Source organism: Anomalospiza imberbis, chromosome 16 (assembly GCF_031753505.1).
Source record: "Anomalospiza imberbis isolate Cuckoo-Finch-1a 21T00152 chromosome 16, ASM3175350v1, whole genome shotgun sequence".
NCBI classification, from domain to species: Eukaryota; Metazoa; Chordata; class Aves; order Passeriformes; family Viduidae; genus Anomalospiza; species Anomalospiza imberbis.
The window spans coordinates 1481357-1503468 of NC_089696.1; the positions used below are offsets into that span (position 1 = coordinate 1481357).

Here is a 22112-nt window from a genome sequence, read left to right on the forward strand (position 1 = left end):
ACGTTAACAGCCATAAAGGCACAGCTTTTATAGAGGGATTAGAGGTGGTGAGAACTCTGCAGTGCAATCCAGAACTTTGCAGAGTAGGTCCCCAGCTTTATAAAACCCCAACAAAAACACAACCCTCCTCAAAATTCTGCACACATAACAACCTACACTGTTGTGTACCTCTAATCCTGACTAGAGAGAGATACCAAACCTGCCAGACGCTGGGTTTGGGGGTTGGGCTTTGGCTTGATGGGGATTTTTTTGTTTGTTGGTTTTGTTTTGGAATTTAAGTTTAAATTGCAGCTGGTTAGTCCCACAACAAGCAGAGCTGGAGGTTCAGCACTGCATCTTTGGAACTATTTTCCACACAAAGGTTATGTAGTAAACAATGGAGAAATAAGAGATGCTAGAGCTGTTTCTGAGTTGCCTGCTCTGATGAGATCAGCTCTGCATCTCTGATGACAGGGAAGTGAACATCCCTGAAGGACACTGATGCAAGTGCTGGCAGACAGTAGGAATTGCTGCAACAACCACTCTGCAAGCCATCCAAAGAGGTTTCCAGCAGCTCAACCAGCACAGTCCAGCTCAAACATTTCCTGCACAACAGTTGTGCAGCCACTAGAGGAACGTGATGGCTGGGCTGCACTTGGAACACTTTGCCTCAATCCTCCTTGCACCAGAGTGCTAAAGCCTCAAACGGAAACATTATTCCAAAGATTATTCCAAAGAATACAGTCCTGCCAGAAAACAAAGAGCAGTTTCCACGGATGTGCGCAGATGAAGCAGTGGAGCAGCCAGCACATGTCTACCATCAACAGGGACAGTGCTGCTCCAGCAGAGCAGGACACTCAGGTGGGACTGGGCCAGGTGAGGAGAAGGAGGCAGCAAAGCAGCACCAGAACCAAGGCTTCCCTCCCAGCTGATGCCAAAGAGAGCCCTGACAGTGCAGCAGCACTAAGATGAGAACTCAGCTGCCATCAGAAACCTGGGCTCAACACCTGCAACTCTCATGCCTATGCCTGGAAGGTGCCACTACATCACTGCTGGCCCTGTTTGAAGTTCTCCTGCACACAGGGTCACCCAGCAACTCTTGTCTGCTCAGGAGGGTGAGCCAGTATGAGGAGAGGTCCTGTGCTTACACGAGTTCAAGTTTAGAGCAGAGCTGCTCAGCTACACACTTTTTAAGGCTGTGAAAAGTGAACCCGTGCAGCAGGACCTCCAGCCAAACACGGCAGCACCACCGAGGCTGCAGATCAGAAGTGAGAGACCATCTCCATGGTCAGTCTTGGAAACTCAGCAGGCAAGGAGCAGCGGCACAGGGAAACATCCCTTCGCATGCCCTCCATGGCAGCAAGGAGGATGATACAAAGTGTCTCTTCACTCCCTGCATGCGCACGCTGCTGTGGGACAGGTTATCTCCTGGAACTACCAAGGCAGTTTCTGGTTGCACACTGGTGCCTGAGGGGTCACAGGATATACCAGGAGAGCAGCTGCTGTAAAGGAAGACTTGAAAGAGACATCTTAGGGATCTCTAGATTCAGACGGTTGCACAGAAATAACCAGAGGGAAAAGACATCCAAAGCTGTGGATCAGTCAAATAAATAACCTAGTAATTAACAGCAGTCCCCCGGCAAACAGTGGCAGCTCCGAGGGCTGGGCAGTGTCTTCAGCTGCCTCTCCCGCTCCTTCTGGCCAGGGAAAGGGCAGGAATCTCCACTGCCCCAGCCCTCCTGGCAGGGAAGCCCAGCGCTAGTGGGCTTGCTGCTGCTGCTGCCCAGGAGCTGAATTCCTGCACTTCTGCTACTGGGGAAGAGCCAGTTTTCACCTGAACCATAAAACCTGTTAGCAACTATTGCATTGAGCACTTCAGGAGTCTTTCCCTGACATTGCCTTGGGCCTGGATAGCAGTGGGATACAGAGCACCTAAGGATGGTGCCTGAATAAAGGCACTAAAGGCCGGCCAAGGGACAGGGTTGAAAGGAGGTGCTGGGGTTCAGTGCATTAGGGCTGGTGTCAGCACCAACTCTGTGCAGAGCAGGGCTCTCGTTTCAGCTTTTGTATGCTCATTGCAAGATCAGACTGAGGACATTGGCTGCATCCTCATCACTGTCTTAATACAAGCTGAGGACAGGGAAAATAAAAATAAAAATCCACCCCCTTTCCAGTCAAAGCCATCTGCTCTAAAACATGCTCTACTCTCTCCCTAACACACATTTCTGCTTTCCTGTGGGAACAGCAGCAGGTGAGGGGGAAGGCAGCCACAGAAAAAGCCCTCCGTCATGTAAGGAGGGAGCACATCACCCTCACGTCTGTGTGGTGAGCCCAGCCCTGGCCCTGCTCCTGGGGCAGCAGCACTGCCTCATAGGGCAGTGCCAGCCCTCTTGCCTGCCGAGCACAGAGAGCTGCCCTGACTCAGCCAGGGCTCAGCTCAGGGCTGGCTGCTCCAGCAAGCCAACAAACCTGCTGGGTGAGATCATTTCACCATATGAATAACCAGCTATTTGAGAGTGGATGTGTGACACGGTGGTGACAAAGCCACGGGTCCCTCAGGTGAGGAGCAGCCTCGTGCCTCTAATGCACAGCACGCACACCGCCCCTAATTTCATGTGCAGCTCCACTACATCCATGTCCCAAATCACCCCATGACCAACACATTTCTGTCCTGCTTCAGTACTTGGGGATGGATGAGGACAGACCCCAAGTGAGCTGTTCAAAGACCAAAGTGATCTGTGTAGGGGACTCATATCCACAAGTAAAGCACAGTTTCACTCGAGTCTGGTGTAACCCTGTGGCTCATGGCAGAGAGCAGCCCCTCCCTGCACCTGGGGAGAAGCTGACAGTGCAGAGGGCATTCAGGGAAAATGCAGGATTTTAGGTTCCCAGGTGAGATCCTCCAGCTGTCCAGAGCAGCAGTAAGGCTCTAAGAACAGCATCCTGCCTCCACAACTACAGATTTGGGAAAGGGAAGATGAAAGCTGGGAAGAGGGACAACATTGGAAGCCCAGAAGAGCATTAATGTTCTCCCTGTCAAAACAAGAGTAGGAAGGCTTAATTCAGGGTCTTCTGTGGATGGCCAAGAAAAAGCAAAAGCTAAGTCCAAATCAGTTATAATATCCAGCCACAGGACAAAAACAACACTCCCTGCTCTTCACAGGGAGCATGCTTGGCTGATGCTCCTGGAGACTGATACACTCCATAGCTCCAGCACGAACCTAGTAAGGAACACTCAAGTGACAACTGGACGTCAGTTTCCTCCTCAAAATGCCACTTTTTTGTCACTAGAAGTTCCATACTCAGTGCCCTCACAGCTTGGTGCAGCAATGGTCAGGGCATCGCTCACACGTCCTCCTGTACCAGGGGTAGCAATCACCTCTGCTCCCACAGAGCAGATTTATTTTGTCAGCAATTTAAAGAAAGGACATTGCTGAGGCCTTGCTATGCACTACAGGAACGGCAGGGGCTAATATAAGATGTGCCCAATTTAGAACGAGGTGCCAAGCTCCAAGGCTGTGCTGAGAAGTAACACTGCTGTTCAGGGATCCTGGAAAAGGATGGACAGAAGCACCTATGGTGCTGTATGACAGACACAGCTCCCACTGCATCCCAGGCTCTCGGATACTGGACACAGGCAGGCAGAGGCTGCTTACTGCACCTAAAATCCAACAGAAAAAGGGCTTTTCATCTCTCAGTTGTGTGCTGATCCAACGCCCAGATGCCCCCGGAGCAGAGAGGAATCCCTCTATCCCTTTTCTAATAGGCTGGGTAAGAGCAGCTAAAATACAGAGCTACATTTACAGAGCTTCACTTCTAAGGGTGTGCCTTCCTCAAGCTGGAAGGACAATCCATTCCACACTGCATCACAAAACCTGGCTGCTTACAACTGTTTCCACACAACAGAGTAAAAGCAGCAGACCCCAACCAGACAGAGAAGGCAACTGTTCTCTCTCCCCTTCCTGCCAAGGTCAGGGACCTGAGCTCTACACGAGATGTCCCCATCACAAGAGCAGCCCAAAGCACACACAAGTTGTGCTTTCTGCACTGACCAAAATAGTGGTAGATGACACAACACTCATTTTAAAACTGGGATGTGGGATCTGGGAGGGGATGAGGACGAGGACAACGTGCTTACAAGTAGATCTACAAACAGAACCTCCACATAACATTCCGGCATTGCTGTTTTGGGATGACATTAGGTACGTGTGAAACAGGATGCCAGGCTCGAGCTGTTCCCAAAATCCAAGAGCCTTTGCTCAGGGGACGGTCTCTGTCAGGGCAGGGGAGCAGCATGCCCTGTCAGCACGTCCCAGCTGTGCCAGAGGCACAGGGAGTTCCACTGCCAAGGCTGTCAGCAGCATCAGCAGGATCAAATTCACTAGGATATCAAAGCCACTCCAGCTGATTATCCTAAAGGTGCATCGCTTCCCAGAATCAACAGAATCAGAGACTATCAGAGCATGTATTACTGTGAAACAACAGTATGTGACCTAATTCTCTAATTAGGAATGGGCTCAATTGCTCATGGAGGACAAGGGAAGGTTCTGAAATTATTCACTGAGATTTCTTTTTCCAACAAAAAGATGCTGGTATTTAGCTGCTACAAAACAGCAGGTTCTGAGACAAAAGGTCTACAGCCATAGCCAAAATCCCTGTTCTTTGGGTCTCATGCCTATACCAAAGACCCCACTTATCTCACTCATTATTCCTACCCCGTCTGCTTCAAACCCACTTCGATCAGGAGACAATTCCAACTGTAACACTTCACTTAAAACAGCCACCCCGCTACACTCTGCATAGTAAAGACCAATCCCAAGGAGCAGTTCCACAGCTCCCAGGTGAGGCAGGTTCTCCAGAAACACAAACTCTCTTCAGGGAAGCTCTAAAGTGCCCAGCACCTACTCAAAGGCAAACCACACCAGCCCAGCCCAGACACCCGAGGAGATGAACGATAGCAAAGCCTTCTCCTTCCTGAAGCGCTGCTCCCATTTCACAGGCAACTCCGCTTCTGAGTCACCACCTCCCCGTAAATCTCCGTGGAGCAGGTGTGCTCTTAGATCAGCTCCTGGGGAGCTGGTTGGTGGCTCCAAGGACCGAGTGTGGTCGGAGCCACCCTGCATGCTCCAAATTTGGCCAGGGCAGAGCACCAAGGAGCTCCCGATTCCCTCGGGTTCCTGATACAGGCAAAACTCAGCACTACCTGCTCCTGCCCTGGGCTGCAGCGATGATGCAGGATCTGAGCCCTTGGGGATGTTACTGTGCACGGAGGAGGGGGAAGGATGACAGATTGAAACCCACTGGAGGACCCGCACCCCGCTAAGCCGTGCTACACGCTAACTGCAGGAAATGCACAGCGCTACTCCTTGGCTCTTAATTACGGTCTTGTGATACCGTAGTTAATGGTCTGTCATGGGCTCCATTAGGAACCTCGACGCTGGCAGGAGGTGGATCAGCCAACGCGGCCGCTCCCGGTACAGCCACCGAGCCAGAGCGGCTCTGGGCTGGGAATTAGGCTCCAGCTCTTTTGTTACAGCCCCTGCTTCCTCTGGGAACGGCTCGGTCCTTGCGGCAGCCGGGGAGAGGCAGGGGAGCCCTGCCCTGCGAGCGGGACCGCTGGGGAAGGGTCCGGCTGCGCATCCAGGGATTGCATCACACACCAGCCCCTCTGCCCACATTCTCCTCCAGATTTCGGGCATTTCAAGGAGCTGAGGAGGCCTCTGAGCTGCCTGCCACGCGCTGCGCTCCCAGTTAACGAAAAAAAAAACCCAAAAAAAAAAAAAAAACAAAGGAAAAAGCAAAACAAGCCCTCCCTGCCCGCCAGCTCGGCGCTGGGTGACGGCCCTCAGGGGTCCCCGCGGGATGCAATGGGGGGGAGGTGACAGCGATAGGGTTGTGACAGCGACGGGGGTCCTGCGGCCCGGCTCCCCCCAGCCCCTCTTACCGTTGCTGTAGGCGTAGGGGGACTCGGAGGCGCCGTCCTGCAGGCTCTCCAGGATCTCCCCCTTCCCCACGTCGCTGTCGCCCACCAGCAGGAACTTGAGCAGGTAATCGTAGCTCTTCACCGGGCTGCCCTGGGTGCCCATCCTGCCTCTCATCGGCGGGGCGGCCCGGCCCGCATCCTCCGCCCGCCAGCCTCGGGCTGCGGCCTCTGCCCCGCCGCCGCTCACCGCCGGCCGCGCATCTTCCGCCGGGGCCGCGCTGGGACCTGCGGCGGAGGAGGAGAAGGAGGAGGCGGAGGAAGGGCCCGGCCCGGCCCGGCCCCGCAGCGCCCCCGCCGCTGACACGGCTCCGCTCCGCCCTCCCACTCGCACAAAGCGCCGCCGCCCCACCGGGCCCCGAGCCCGCTCCGCCCCGCCGGGCCGCAGCACCGCGCCAGGTCAGCCCCAGCTCCGGTCCCGCCACCCACCTCAGCCGGGCAGGGCCGCCCCCGCCTCACGGACCCGCCGCGTCCGCCCGGGCCCAGGCGGCGCCTCGGCCCCGCTCTCGCCGCTTCCATAGGCTAAGATGTGCGTCAATCAGAGATAGCCCCGCCTCCTCCACAAATCCGCCGCTTCCATAGGCTTAGTCACACGTCAATCAGAAGCGCCCCGCCCCGCTGCCCCTGAGAGCTCAGGGGGCAGGGCCAGCGGACGGCTGGGGACTACAGCTCCCGGCGTGCCTTGCGGGAAGTGAGGCATGATGGGATAGCGAGTCGGGCCGGGGAGCACCCGGCGTGGGGAGAGGCACCCGGGACTGGGGACCCGGGACTGGGGACCGGGATTGCAGAACCGGGGTTGGGCCCCGGGACTGGGGAACATCCGTGGGTGCGGGGCACCCAGGGGTCATCCAGGAACGGGGGGCATCCACATATGAGCTAGGCATCCAGATGGGAGGGGCACATAGATGGCATCCAGATGTGTGGGGCATCAAAGAAGAGGCGGCACCCAGGATTCGGGGACATCCACGTGTGAGAGATGTCCAGGTGGGTGGGTACGTGGGAGGGAGGGCATACAGATGTCCTCCTCTAGGTCTGGGGTGGACATCCAGAAAGAGGGGCGCCCACAATTTGGGGGCCTCTGGGTGGTGATCATCCATTTTATGGCAGGCAGCGGGTTCTTGGGGTGGGAAGTGTGTGCACTCCATTGTCGGTGGGGCAGGGGGCAGCCATGGTGACATCCAGCATGTCCCCAGGGAATGGGGACAGCAGTGGGGCTGTGGGTGCCAGGCTGAGCCTGTAGCCAGGATTCCTGGATGTTCTCTACTGGAATCCCTTGGCATTGGCCTGACATCCCTGAGGAAACACTCCCAAACCCAGTCACAGGGGGTTCCCAATGGGAAGGTGTGGAGGATCCTCTCCCTGCTGCCATTGCTGACAAATCCCTGGGCTGAACAAAGCATCTTGCTCATCTTTCCAGAGCTGGGCACTCCATCCATGTTCCCAGCCTCCACGTTCCCCTGCCCTGCCAGCACCACGGATGTCCCTCAGCCTGCAAGGATCCTGCAGCTCCTCGGGGAGCTCGGCTGGCTGCTCATGCCAGAGAGCCCTGGGGAGGACTGAAGGGCAGGGCAGGGTCAACCATGGATGGAGAGGGAGAGGGGATGGATTGAAGGGGGATGTTTGTGTTGGAAGGGACCTCAAAGACCATGCAGTCCCACCCCTGCCATGGCAGGGACACCTTCCACCATCCCAGGCTGCTCCAAGCCCTGTCCAACCTGACCTTGGGCACTGCCAGGGATCCAGGGGCAGCCACAGCTGCTCTGGGCACCCTGTGCCAGGGCCTGCCCACCCTGCCAGGGAACAATTCCTTCCCAGTATCCCATCCATCCCTGTCCTCTGGCAGTGGGAAGCCATTCCCTGTGTCCTGTCCCTCCATCCCTTGTCCCCAGTCCCTCTCCAGCTCTCCTGGAGCCCCTTTAGCCCCTAGAAGGGGCTCTGCGCTCTCCCTGGAGCCTTCTCCTCTCCAGGCGAGCACTCCCAGCTCTCCCAGCCTGGCTCCAGAGCAGAGGGGCTCCAGCCCTTGGAGCATCTCCGTGGCCTCCCTGGACTTGCTCCAGAGTTGTTCCCTCCACACTCACAGGGAGGGGGGGTCTGCCCCCTTTTTGGTGGTCTCAGCCTGGCTCCTCTCCTCTCCCGCAGCCTGAGGGCTTGAGCTCCTGTGCTGCCCTGGAGCCACGAGCTGTGATCCCTTTGGGGGCCTCTTCTGGTGAGGAGTTTGTGTCCTGTGGGCCAAGGGGATCCTCACCCTCAGCTGCTCAGTTTGGCTTCTCCACTGGCAGGGGCCAAACACAGCCCCTGCTCTGTGCCCTCTCCCAGCTCCCATGGCTGCTGCCAAAGCTCAGTGAGAGCACTGGCAGAGGAAAACAAAATAGCAACTAAAGCAAACCCAAGAGCAACTAAAGCAAACCCAAAGAGCAGCTAAAGCAAACCCAAAGAGCAGATGTCCTCCTGCAGCCACTGCATTCCCAGGGTAGAGGGGCTTGGAGGTAAAGCCTGTGGAGAAACATCCACTCCAGGGCACAGGCTGGTGAGCGGGGCAGGGGAAGGGGAGAGGGGGGACCTGGGGATGTTTGTTTTCCTCGGGAGGGGAGAAAAGCCTCATTTCTGTCCACTTCTGTCCAACAGTCCAATGGATCCAAAGCAGTACAAGTGGACAGGAGGAGGATAGGCAGGAATCTCCTCAATTTTATCTCTCTTTTCTCAGCCTCTAGGTCTCAGTCCTGCCACTCCACAGGGCCAGCCAAAGCTCTGTTTATGGCTTGCTCATTCCAGGGATTTCTCCTGTCTTTGGTGGGATGGTGGAAACCAAACAGAGCCCAGACAGGTGGGAATTGTGGCGAGAGGGGCAATCCTGGTAGAGTCTCCTGGCAGAAGGGTGACCTTGGCAGGGCCTTGATGCAATGTGGGGACTTAGTCACAGCCGTGCATTCAGCTGGACGAGGGAAAAGGAGAAAGGAATGGAATTCAAGGGAGTGACTTCTCTGCTGTGAGGAGGGAAGGAGTGGCCAGAAGGACTCGTCATTCCCAGGCCCAGCTTGGGCTCCTGCTCGGACTGTGCTGTGCTGCAGAGGATTGTCCCCGGACCTGCCCCCTCACGCTGAACACACCACATGGGCAGGCGCATGGGACACCAAGGAACCCCTCTCTGAATCACAGGGACACCCAGAGCTGGAGGAGCATCACTTCAACCATCTCCCAGGCCTGAGGTGGCATTCGTTGGATCCTCCTTGCACAAGCTTTGTGGTTTGGCCTTGGCAGAACAATTATAGCTGGACAAATGCTGAAATACCCACGTGTGAGAGCAGAGGTTTGGGAACTGCCCAGCCAGGCCCTGGGATGGGGATGAACAGCCTGCCTGGATCAGCTGAGCCTCCAGCAGCCACCCTGCCCCGTCCCTGTGCTGCTGACAGCCACACCGTGCTCAGCAGCAAGTCAAACTGGAGGTAAGGGCTGGATTTTCCTTCCAACATCTTCATTCTGGAGCAATCAAAATCCATTTAAGTTCTGATTAAAAGGTTGAATTAACCAGTAAAACCTATCAGTAGAACAAAGCTCTCCATCCCTAAATTTGCACACAAGCACTGGAATGTGCAGCATCCCTCATCCCTGCTGCAACTGGCTCTGCTGGCACTGTCACTGTCCTGCTGGCTGCCACTGCTCTGCCCAGCACTCCTGCCTGCAGAACTGGAGCTCTGGTGAGCCTGAACCAGTGTGGCTCCTGAGCCAGGGCTTGTTCCTGGACTGGTGCATGGGACTGGCCTGTGTTTCACATCACCAGGCTGTGTTTCACATCAGGGCTGCAGTGGGAAGGAAGTCACCTTCAGCTGGGGTTAGTGGTGACATTTAAAACAAACACTGTGTCACTGCTGTGGGAGCACTTTGCTCCTGCTGAACGCCTGGTGGCTCACGTGAGGGAAGGAGAAATGCACAGTGGGTTTTAACTTCCTTGCCAAACCTCACTCACAAACACTCACACACTCTTAATGAAACTCTCAATGAGTCAGTGCTTTTTTATAATACTTTACTCAAAACCAGAAAACACAGTGAGGAGGATTGATTACAAGAACTGTGAAGTTCTCACGAACTTCCCCAGTTCCAGATGTTAAATAACAGTGGATGGCAGAGGAGCTGCAGTGTGTCTCTGCCCCGAGCTGGGCCTGGGTTCTGCAGCTTCCCCCAAACACCTCCACTGCTCCCAGCCCCAGTACCTGCCTGGGAATGCAGGGGGGTGTTCTGTCACCTGCAGCACTCATCAGTGCAGGAACACACCTCATGTTTAGCTTGCTGAGATGGTAAACGGGGAATCTGAGCATTCCTGGTTTGAGGCCCAGGCGTGGATAAGGGCTGGAGCCAAAGGCAACAGACTCTTGCAGCAACTCCTAATGCAAAATGGTGAGCCAGAGGCAAAAGTGGTGGGCACTCTATTCTCATCCAGGAAGGCAGATCAGCTGCCCACATGGGGCTTGGATTGCTCTGAACATGTTTATCCTGCACCCAAAACTCCCAATCCAGCTGGGAAGCCCTGTGGCCTCCTGTCATGTGGAAGATCAGCTGAGATCCAGACCTGTCCCCTGTGTGTGCACAGCACACTCACCCTGCAGAGCCCCAGGGCTCCACACACTAGGCTGTTCCCTAACCCTGCAGACCTGGACACTGCCAGGTTTGGGGTTCTGCTGCTCAGGCCCCCAGAGCTCCCACTGTGAGCTCAGCACAGGCTGGAGTGTGGCTGGAGAGAAAGTGCTCTCTGCCACCAAGTCCAGAAAAGGACCAAGGAGCAGATAAGGGATCTGAGTCAATGCACAGGCACCCCCCTAACCAAGGCTTTACCCCCCAAAAGGCAAAGGGGCTGCTGAGCAGTGCCTGAAGAGGGGGAACAGGAGCAGAAGTGACACAGGACTGCTAATGCTCACATCCACTGAGGCAATCTGAGTTACGGTGTTGCTGAGCTCTGCCCAACACAAGGACAAGGGACATGAACTGAAACACATCAAACCCTGCCTGAGAGCAGGGAACACCTTTTCACCCTGGGGGTGATCTACCACTGGCACAGGTTGTCCAGGGAGGGGTTGGAATTGCCATCCTTGGAGATATCCCAAAGCCATCTGGACACAGTCCTGGGCAACCAGCCTTGGGTGACCCTGCATGAGCAGGAGCTGGACCAGACGATCACAACCTCCACCAGTTTCCTGTGATGGTGTCACCAGCAGGTCTAAGCGTAAAGGGTAAATCACTGAGGGCTAGTTAAGCAAGAAGATGGTGTTGGAGCAGCAGGAAGAGGCAGCATGAGGCAGAAGGAAAGCAGCTTGCTCTCTGCAGGGTGAAATGCAGATTTTCTTGCCTTACACTACTGGAAGTCAACATATGGGTTGTACATTTGTGCAAGAGTCTTTGTGTGGGTCTGAACAGGGCATAGTCCAGCTGCAGCATCAGGGAAAACTCCCAAACCCATAACCAGTGCCTTCAGTGCAGTGTAATTACTGAGGTTTCCTTTCAGCATCGTCACATGTTGTCCTGGTTAGGGGAAGAAAGTATTTCTCCAAGGCAGAATTTCTCTCAAGGACAGAGTTTTTCACACAGTGAATCACATTTTCCTTCACAAACCCCCTGCCTAAGTAAAGAGGGGGTTTGTGGCAGCACTGGGAACCAAAAAGTGGGAGAAATAATAATAAGGAAATGCAGTATTTAAAAGAGTCTGTAAGACTAGAGTCTTTGACTGATGGCTGGCAAAGCCTGCTTGCTGCCTGCTATAAGGGATGTGTGGTAGGAATGGGAGATCTGGAATTTTTAACTACTTCTCGTCCAAGGGCTGCTCTGGATAATATGGATCTGAGGATAAATCAGAGCCAGAGCCTTACCAACAGCCTCTTCCCTGAGGAAATGCCAGCACTGGGCCAGTCTGCGCTGCTGTGGAAGATGAGGCTGATCCTGACTTCTAATTAAAGAGATGACATAAGGTCAAGTGCTCTTGAGCAGGATGTCTGCTACACTGTTGTAATGTCTCTGCACAGAGTCGGAAAAGGGTGGGGGAAGACTCTTTCACAGCAGGGTCTGGAAAGGAAGAGGAGAGACGTGGCAAACATCCAGCAGAAGCAACTCAGATGCTCAGACACCACTGCAGGCAAGGAGAACAGCCAGTGCAAGGAGCAGAGAGGCAGCTCAGGAACCAGCTCTGGGTGACACAGGGGAACTGCAGCCACAAGGAGCTGACACTGCCCAGCTGGGCTGCTCAAGGTTCTCTGTTGCAGAAGACTCAGGATCTCAGGTTTGAGGAGGAGCTTTTCCTTGGTTTGGTATTTCCCCACCCCAGAGTCAGTATCAGCCCTTAGTAAACAAACCCAACACTGGAACATCTGATATATCTGGCAGGTTCCCAATAGGAAGGTCAGAGTTGCTGGTTTTCATGGCTCTGTGCTGTCGCTGGGGCTATCATGGCATTCGAACCCAAAGGACCACGATTAGGACCATCATGAACTGTCTGGTCCCACAGGAAGATTTTAAAAGGCAGGATATTAGAAACATCACTTTCACAAGACCAAAAATAACAAAGTTTCTCACAGCAGTCAGCAAACTGAACTGTGCAGGCGTGGGAGGAACCAGGGGATATCATTTAGGAGCTCCACGGGAAAGATGAGAGGGAGGTAAGGCGTAAACCTGCTCGGCTCAGTGCCAGGTGAGGATGGGGCTCATGACTCTGACTTCTGACTCTGAGCTGAAGTGAAAATGTTATTTTGACCATTCATCCACTAAATGCATCACAGCCTGCAGTTATTCCCACCTGGAGTGCAGAGATTTCCTCAGGTAGTGATTGTTCCAAGACAAGACGATGCTGCACAGGAGTTTTAAGCATGGATCATCAATGAACAAGCTCTCTGCAGTTTCTGCAGGCAGGGATGTCCCAGCCAGAGCCTGCAATGGCAGATGGTGAGGGGAGCTTTGCCACACTGGCTTTCCCCAGTGATTTGCCCTGGCTCAAGGTGACAGGGCATCATGTAGTGCTCATGTAGTCCTGCCTCCCTCACATGTCCCTAAGAAACTCAAAGGCCTTGGAGCTTTGCCTGCTAAGGAATGTCTGGACCATGCACCTGCCTGCAGAGCTTCTTTTTCTCCTGCTCAGGCTATGCCTGTAGAGGCAGTGACTGCACAATGAGGGGCTTTTAGCAGCTCCAGACAACCTAAATACATCTGGCCAGGGATGTCCTAAAGCAGTGGGGGCATAATCCTTCTCTTCTGTGACAGCTGCTAGCACATGGATGAGACACAGGGCTGGGGTAGGAAACTCTGACCTTCTTGCTGGGAGTGCTGACTGAAGGCTCCTAAAGCCCCAGGGCACCTTGCCCTGCCAATGCCCACTGGAATACAGAGGCAGCCATCCAGAGAAGGGCTGGGCATTGCAGCCACTGCACCTTCTCCTCTTCCTCCTCCATCCTTGGTTCCTTGGCCAGCCAGGGGAAAAGGGAACAGATCCAGCACAGCCCTCACCTGCCAGTGCAAAAAGCAGGATACAGTGACACTGACTCCTTGTTTGAGCTGGGGCAGAGGAATGAGCAGAGCTGAAGGAAGTGTATTTTGAGTAAGGACTGTATTTAAATTTGACACCACTGCATGCCTAGTGGGACATCCTCCAGTGCACAGGCACCCTTTCCAAGAGAGAGAATAGGAGACACACCAAAATGAGACCAGGACATGGAAGGCCAAGCACTCATGCACTTTGGAAATGTATCCAAAGCAAACTACTCTCCTAAGAGAAATCACAGAATCATGATAAAACAGTCTGTGCTTCTGGGCCTTCAGCCTTGCTCTTACAACACCTCCTCTGGTGCTGCAGTGAGAGTGAGTGCAAGCCCTCCTCAAAAGAAATTAACAGATAGCCCATGAACTCAGACACCCAGCTGTTCCATTTTCAGTGTAGGACTCCACGAGCTGATTCTCCACATGGTTTTGATCAGCTGTCTTGAAGGCTGAAGCATAAAAGGTCCAAAACATGCTCTGGCTGAAGGCACCACAGCATTGTGGCTCTGAACCACCTGAGGGGCCGATTTGCTATGGCCCTACGAGCTGGGAGGAGAAATTCATCACCATTCATCCTTGCTGTGACACGGAAGGAGAAATTCATCACCAAACCATTCGGGAGCTGCTCCCTCCACGACACTGAGCGCTGGTTTCATGAGGCACTGACTTGGTTTAACCTTTTGCTTCCAAAATAATCATTAGCATAATATACAAACACAGTGTAGGGGAAGAGAAAGTTGAAAAATAATGTTTAAAAATACTTGCCTTTAAAAATTCAGCCCTTCCTATGTTACCAAAATCTATTTAAAGGGAAGGAGCAGTTGCTGGCTCTGAGCAGCCTTTGGTCCCAAAGCATTAGGAGTCGGTATGTTTTTCAGCTCAAGTTCCTAAGTTCTTTCACTGTCTTTAGTTCTGCTTGTCTCCTTTGTGTTTCCAAGGGTAGATGAGCTCTCCAAGGAACAGTTTCTTGCAGAGAGATGCCCAGGAGTCCCTGGGATAGCAGCTGTAGGTGGGCAGTCTGTATGTCTGGACCACACCTCCGTAGGAGAGGGGGTTGATCTGTGTGGAGAAAGAGGGACAGCAGCAAGGGAAGCATCAGTCCTGCTCCTCACACAGCATTAGAATCCCCCCTGGTTTGCTAAGGCTGTTTATCCTTCTTCAACATCCCCCAACATGAACAAATTGAGCTTGGCAAGGGGTGTTACTAGAATCATTCCCAAGCAGAGGGGCAGACAAGAACCAGCACGAGAGCTGGGGGAATGAGAGGGGAGCGTGTTACACACCAGAGTGGAGGGGACAGTGGCTGGAGAGACAGCAGACAGCAACAGAATCACAGAGTCATGGAATTTTTTAGTTTGGAAAAGACCTTTAAGATCATTGAGTCCAAGCCTTAACCCAGCACTGCCAAAGCCACCACTAACCCATGTCCCCACATCCACACAGCTTGTGAACATCTCCAGGGATGGTGATTCCACCACCGCCCTGGGCAGCAGTGCCAGCATCACACCACCCTTCCTGTGAAGAAATGTTTCCTAATATCCAATTTAAATCTACATCTAGTACTGCACTGGGGATGCACTGGGACACCAGGAACTCCTCTGGACTAGACCAGTTTAGCTGTACTTGTTACGAGCCCTCAGCCCACAGCTGTGTTAAGTTAAACCTGGTATCACCCAAAACCACCCAGTGGAACCAAATCCCAGCACGACAGGATCACACCACAGAGCTCCTCATTACCATTTTCAATTAAGTCTTCTTGGCTGAGTTAATCTTTTTTAATTTGACTTCAATCACCACCCCAAGTCTGTGCCTACAGAAGTTCTGCTCATGGTCCCCAATTGCTGCATTGACCTTTTGAAGACAGGGATGTGAACAGACACATTTACTGCACAAAGGGTGACAGAAGCATGTCAGACCTTGGAAATGCTCATCCCAGTGAAGCATTCAGGGTAGGGACACAGGTGAAGTCCACAGGATGGATCCAGTGTGGCCAAGACCTGATGCATGAAAAGGATGCACAGCACAGCCTCCAAAGGACCAAAAAAGATGGCACAGAAATGTTGGGGCTCAGAGCACAGACCATGAGAGATGCCCAGGGGTGGGGACTTACAGAGGCAGGGAAAGCTTGGTCAGTGGAGAGAAATGGAAGGACAGCCTTCTCTAATACAAGGGCTCAGCTCTGCTGGAACCAACCAAGCAGCTCTGGGAAACGAGACTGTAATTCAAAGCACAGAATCCAGCCACAAAGGGAAATAGAGACAGTAAACCCATGCACAGAGTCACTACTTGGTCAAAGTTGAATATTTTATGGAGCTCATGGAGTGGTGAGGGAAGAACCCCCAGTGCTTACAGAAATGGAGCTCTTGGAAAGCAGGGTTGAAGTAAGAGTTCATTAGAACTAATCTTAGAGATCTTTGTCAAATTAGTTTCAAAGTACAAATTTGCTCAAGCAGAAGGGGGAAATGCCTATATACAGAAGCATCCATAGGAAGTTTAGGAAAAAGGTCAGGGCAGCTGCTTGCAGGGAAAATTATAAAATAGAATAAAGCAGGGTGGGGAGGGAGGGTGTGAAGGCCAAAGAAACCTATCCCCAGCACTAACAGCTGTAAAACCTGTGTAACTAATTTCTGCCCCTTTTCCTCAGCTGTAGGCAAAGCAGAGTGTCTGAAATGCAAACATGCTGGGGAGGAGGACAGGAACTGCTGCTCTACAAGGGAGAGACACAGCGTGTGCTCCTTTGGCTATTAGCTGTGTGGGCTGGAAGGTCTGCACAAAACATTTCTGGTTGAGAAGCACCTCTGGGTAGAGTGGTGATACCCTGGCCACTGTAATAACCAGGGCTTCTTATACTCAGAGCAATTCATGTCCCTGCCTCTCCTGGTATAAATGGAAGCAAACAGGCAAAACTCATTATTAGTGAAGAGGCAATATTTGTTCCCCTTATGAAAGTTCTGTAGGTCAAAGATATAATAAACCCTGCTAGAATATCCATCCTGATGGAGCTGTTCCCTTTTCCCTTCCTCTGCAATTCCTTTCCAAATTCCCTTTCCAAAGCAATTGCTGGAGAAGACTTTCAGCAGAAGGTACATGAATGGATCAAACTCATCGTGATCTAGAATCCCAGAATCTCAGACTGTTTGGGCTGGAAGGAACCTTAAAGCCCATCTTGTTCCACCCCTGTCATGGGCAGGGACACCTCCCACTACCCCAGGCTGCTCCAAGCCCTGTCCAGCCTGGCCTTGGACACTGCCAGGGATCCAGGGGCAGCCACAGCTGCTCTGGGCACCCTGTGCCAGGGCCTCAGCACCCTCCCAGGGAAGAATTTTTTCCTAATATCTACTCCAGACCTGCCCTCCTTCAGCTTAAAGCCAGTTTTCTCCATGGGCTATCAGTTCTGTTGAGCCACACTGCCAGAAATATTTCTTCTTGTGCACCAAAAGAAATTACTTTAAACACTAATGAAAATACTGACCTATGTAAGACTTCCTGAAGAATATTAAGTAGCATTTGAGATGGAAAGCTCATCCCCCATCCTCTGCCCCCCTCCAAGGTCTGGACTTTGCATTCCAGAGGCACTATCTTAAAAATCAAAAATAATCCCTTGGCTGAACCAGGAGCTGCTTGGCAATGCTCAAAGCCAGCATTATTGATTTCTAATCCATTCCCAGTGCCCCACAGGACAGCTCAGACCATCACCTACAGCTGCAATTATTTTGGGTGTAGGTCCATGCATCCAGCCTGGCTTCCACCAGGCACTGCTCCAAGAGGGCTTCCACACAGAGAGAGGGAAAACCACTGCAGATTCTCAAGAAAGGCACATCACTGTGTACAATAAATAAGAATTTCACTTAAAAATAGGTTTTTTAGATTACCTTCTCCAAAAGCCTATCAGAAAGTGGGATATTCAGCAGGATTTCTGACAGAAGCCCATTTTTCATTTCCACCAGCACAAAGAGAGCAAAAAAGTGCCTTTTCTGACTGTCTGCTCATTATTATTGGAACAGAAGGCTGGACCAGACATCTACAGCAGCACATCCACCTCTTGAGGTGATGACTTGTGCTATATTTCAGATAGAAAATGGATCTTCCTGCAGTGGTCCAAGGAAAATTCATCACAGTCATATGACTCATTGGCTTTGCTCTTTAAGTCATGGTCTTTTCTCTCTGCAGACTCCATCCACCTCATCTCTCACACATACTGATGCCAAAGCCTCTGCTTAGCAGCTCCTATGCCTCATCTCTGGTGTCTGGTTTCCTTTTTCTGGAATCTCCTGGCCACAGAGAATGGCAGATTTGGTTCTTACACCACTATCCTACTGAAAGGCAGGAGCTGCGAAGACAGCTTGCTTAGAGAATGCTAGGTTTGCCCTAGAAGACATCTGTAGAAGGGATTCCCTCTGGAATTGCTGCTAGCTGGTTTGCTGGTTCCCTGCTAGCCTGACCTTTGCTGAAATAGAGTGGGACTGGTGGTGGAAAAAGCAAAAGGACTGTGAAGCTGCAGTTAAATCCTTCCCACACACTCCCCCAGTGTCCAAGTGCTTTTATAAGAGTTATACACTACTGGCAGCCTCTCCTCTTTAGGATGCAGAGAGCAAGAAAAGCCTCCCTGGGACATGGCTGTGTTTCTGCGGGGTGAAAGAGTAAGGAGAACTTCCCTGCTGCCAACACCTCATTTCTTTTCAGAAGATAATTTCCTTTAGTATCTTTGATGCTAGAGCATGGGTATGGGGGGTTACAAAAGCACAGGTAAGCTTTGCCCATACCCCTCACCAGGGCAATCCTGGAGAAAAGCAGGAGGCCCTTTCCTCTCTCATCTTGCCCAGGCTCTCATCCTGCTGGCCTCAGGGAGCAGCCAAGGCTTTCTAGCACCACTGCAGGGGAAGAGCTTTCCCTGCTGCTTCATTCTGGATCATTTAACTGCCTTCTATTGCTTCTCCCAGTGTTCAGCAATTATCACATGAAGCTGCACAGAGCCAGGAGGTGATAATGGCATGAGGCCTTAATCTCAGAAGTAACACAGCTCTGTGTTTCTTCTACATTTCTCTTCACACCATCCAGGGCACTGCACTTCCTCCAAACACAGGACACAAGCAGGGCACCAAAAAGCACAGAAAGCAGTAGCCAGCCACAGCAACACGAGATTATTTCCCTTGTTTCAGCATTTTACAGCTGATAATGTTGAAGTGGAGCCTTTCAGTGGGAGCAGCACAGATGGGCTGGGGTCACTCTGGGGGAAGGCACGGGGGCCTTACCTGCATAAGGAGACGTAAAGGTTTTCCATCCTGCTGCTCAAGGACTCTGAACTTTACTCCAGCTGCAAAGACACAAAACAAGGAAAGCAAACCCATGGTGGGATTGTTGGGGGTGTCCTGTGCAGGGCCAGGAGTTGGACTCGATGATCCCTGTGGTCCTTTCCCACTCAGGATGTTCCATGGTTCAATGCCTGGAGCACAGACCATGAATTTGCTGCCCAGTGCTGTTAGCTGAGCACTGATTCCCTAGAAACTGTCTTCAACCTTTCTGGATTTGGGAACACTCCCCATTTTCAACTGGAAGATGGATTGTCTGTAAAATGCTTTAAGCCTAATGACACAGCTCCATTAAAAGTAATCCCTCTCACCTCCAGCTTGAAAACTCAGTCCTAGAGCAAGCACAAAGCCTAGAAATCAGCCAGCCAGACCTGAAGATGATAGAAGGACTGGAAAAACCTTCCAATTTTCCCAAATTTCTATCAGAATGGGAACTCCGTGTTAGCAGCAGACAGAGAGCCTGTCTTTAATTTGTGCTCATGTGGACCAGAGCACATGTGCAAATCTGTCCCTCTTTCAGGCTGAGGGAGGGAAGTGGCTGACCTGGAGGCACTAAAACATTTCAAAGCAATCCCTGACCATTAATCCCAGCATCCACATGTTTTTAAGAGACTGACCCCATCAAACCTGCCACTTTCCTATTTCCTCTTGGATTTGCCTCATTGCCAATACTGTAAAGATAAATAGGAAAGATTTTGGATGCCAAGGGTAACACAGTGCACACACAGATCTAATACAATGTTTCAAAGGTAACTGCTTGGACCAGAGAGGCATTTTTCTTACAAAGATGTTAAATTACTTCACAGAAATAAAATCACCAATCCATCTCTGCAAACCTGTTCCAGCCAAGCACGCCCTGTTATTCTTTCCTGCAGGTAAGAAGATGAGGGAAGACTAAGGCACAGATCAAACACTGACAGGAGCACAAACAGAATAAAACTCCTCACCATTGTAAGTGCCATTGCTGCAGTATCTCTATGACTCTTGAACACTGAAAAACCAAAATGTTTTCTATTTTTCCTCAAGCTTTGAATTAATTAAAATCATAGAGTTCACTCCTGGGATAGAATGCTCTTCTCTAGCACACAGCTCTGCTTTAAACTCTCTCCCCAGATCATAAAACTTTTTCTGTCCAGGACAGGAGGGATTTATCTGCATTTTGCTGGATTATATTGATAGAGGGACTTCCCCAGTGGCTTGAAATAGATGTTTGAGTACCCTGGGCCTCAACAAGCAAATGTGCTGGATGACCAAAGTGCTCAATGTGATTCACAGAGCTTTGGCTATGAGGAAGTGTCTAAGCCATTCCAGGAACTACTTTTCTGGCAGACTTTGTCAGAGAGAGAGACAGAAAAAAAACCAGGCACTGAAGGTTCAGATATGTGGTCAGGCACTCTGGAGTCTTACCCCATGAACAGTCCATTATCCCAGCAAATGCTGCTTCTGTAGGTCCTGGCCACACACCTCCCTTCTAAAGCTGCAAGCCAACGCTTTCTTAATTAGATTATTTAATTGCTCAAGAGTCTTAAACTTCTAAGAAAATATGAGCACAAAAAGGCTATAAATTCATTTTAGAATGACCTGCAGATGACTACAGGACTCTGAGCAGTTCCCTTCTCATGGGAAGAGCAGGAAGGCTCCAGCTCCTGCAGATCACTCCAGCACAGAAGAATCCCAAACTATTGCATGACTTCCAGCCAGCTCCAGACCAGGGGTCTGCTTTTCCTGTACAAAGGCATCAGCAATGGCACAGGGGAGGTCAGGACATGAATTCATTTGCTTTGTTTCACATGACAGCACACTCAAGTGAGGGTTTGTACTCCAGCAATTGTGGCAGGTCCTACAGGACTATGACAAAACCTGCTCCAACATTTCCACTGTGAATGTTGGGAAAGGGAAGTACAGGAAAAACAAGCTGGCCTGTTCACAATCAAACAATGCTGGTAACTTGTGTGTGGGCAGTCTGAAACCCTTGAAACCCCTGCTGTTCCTTTCTTTGTGCTGTGAATCCACATCCCAGCCAAGGTGGCACCCCTTGAGCTGGTGCACAGAACTCTTGCACAGAGGACATCAGCTGTGATCTGGATAAAAAAGGTTTTTAGAAGTCATAAATATTTCACTCTGGATGTCTGGAAAGAAAAAATGCATTTAGTTTCTGGTGTGTGGATGGATCACTCACTACCCCTGGCGTGGGCTTCATCAGTGGAGTATTTTCTCAATTCAGACACTGAGTCAAAGAACTTGGAGACCACATGCCACAACTGAACTGAGTTGAACTCAACCCCCTTCCTACCAGCAAAAACTATCCATTCATGTTGGTAGAACCATCCTGATGGTGCCTGTAAAATCAGCTGCCCTAACACCTGCCAGACGATGTCTTCTCCAAGTTCAGAGTCTGACAAGGCAGGCAGCACCTCAGCAGTGAGGACACCATGTGATTTGTACTCTCTCAAGTCCTTTGAGTTTGATTCAACTGCTCCATCGGTTCCTGTTGCCATGCCATGGTTTTGTGCTGGGGCAGGAACAAAGGTTGTAGAAATGCTCAGAGATGCCTCTTCCTCTCACAGCCACCAGGGCACTGCAGAGCCAGTTAAGGAACATACTGAGAAGTCAATCCCCTGCTCGGGTGGGGGCTTGTTTCCTGCAGCAGAGACCTGGCTGAACAGGAATGAGGAGAAGTAACCTGTGGCCTTACATAACCTAAAGGAATTCATGGTCTTAAACCTCTCAGTGGCATCAAGACTTCCTCCTGCCCTACCTCCTGCCCATTACTGGGTCAGTTTTCTTCAGCAGCATCTCCTGTTCCCAAAGACAGCCCTGAAGGGTTTAAGGTGTTTCTGCCAGGAGATTCATAGGCTGAAGGCTCCCATGGAAAAGCAACAGAGTTGGTAACACAGCTCAGCTCTACCTTCCCAAAGTTGAGCTTGGCAGTGCTCCAGCAGACAAAGCTGCTGAGGTTGCCTCGAGCTTCCTCTGCCTTTGATGACTGGCCTTGGTTTACTAATGATCAAGCTCTTTCTTCTATGCTAAATTCCTGCTGCATGCTCTTTAAAAGGATGGGAGATAATAATTTAGATGTGCTTGACTGTAACTAGATCAACCATAGCTGTGGACAGTCAAAGGCATTCCAAAATGAGTCCTGAGTCTGGTGCCAGCCATGGTTTATGGTTACCCAAAGTGAAAAAACAATGACTGGTTTCAAAATGGTGACAGATTAGTCTCAAAAAGGGAATGATTATCTGAACTCTGCCCAGAGCTTTGAAATTCATCCAAACACCAGGGCTTCAGTCAGTCAAAGTCAGCATAGAATTGAAAGAGCTCCATTGATTTGCAAC

At 51.5% G+C, this 22112-nt stretch overlaps 2 protein-coding genes across 8 annotated transcripts in view; both read right to left on the reverse strand.

Moving 5' to 3' along the window:
• Positions 1-6468, reverse strand: part of RAB40C (RAB40C, member RAS oncogene family) — a 36993-nt gene extending 30525 nt beyond the window's left edge. Inside the window, exons 1-2 of the mRNA XM_068206443.1 lie at positions 6389-6468; positions 5924-6187 (exon numbers count right to left, since the gene is read on the reverse strand). Coding sequence (XP_068062544.1) covers positions 5924-6077 — 154 coding nt within the window. The 5' untranslated portion in view covers positions 6078-6187; positions 6389-6468. The remainder of the gene's footprint in view (positions 1-5923; positions 6188-6388) is intronic.
• Positions 6469-10257: 3789 nt separating this feature from the next.
• PIGQ (phosphatidylinositol glycan anchor biosynthesis class Q) overlaps positions 10258-22112 on the reverse strand; it is a 38127-nt gene continuing 26272 nt past the window's right edge. For 4 of the 7 annotated variants that reach the window (XM_068206449.1, XM_068206447.1, XM_068206450.1 and 1 more), the window contains 2 exons: positions 18721-18782; positions 10258-14527 (listed from right to left, as the gene is read on the reverse strand). In XM_068206449.1, the coding sequence (XP_068062550.1) occupies positions 14375-14527; positions 18721-18782 (215 nt within the window). In that variant the 3' untranslated portion in view covers positions 10258-14374. The remainder of the gene's footprint in view (positions 14528-18720; positions 18783-22112) is intronic. The other 3 variants (XM_068206452.1, XM_068206448.1, XR_011004464.1) reach the window with 2 other exon arrangements.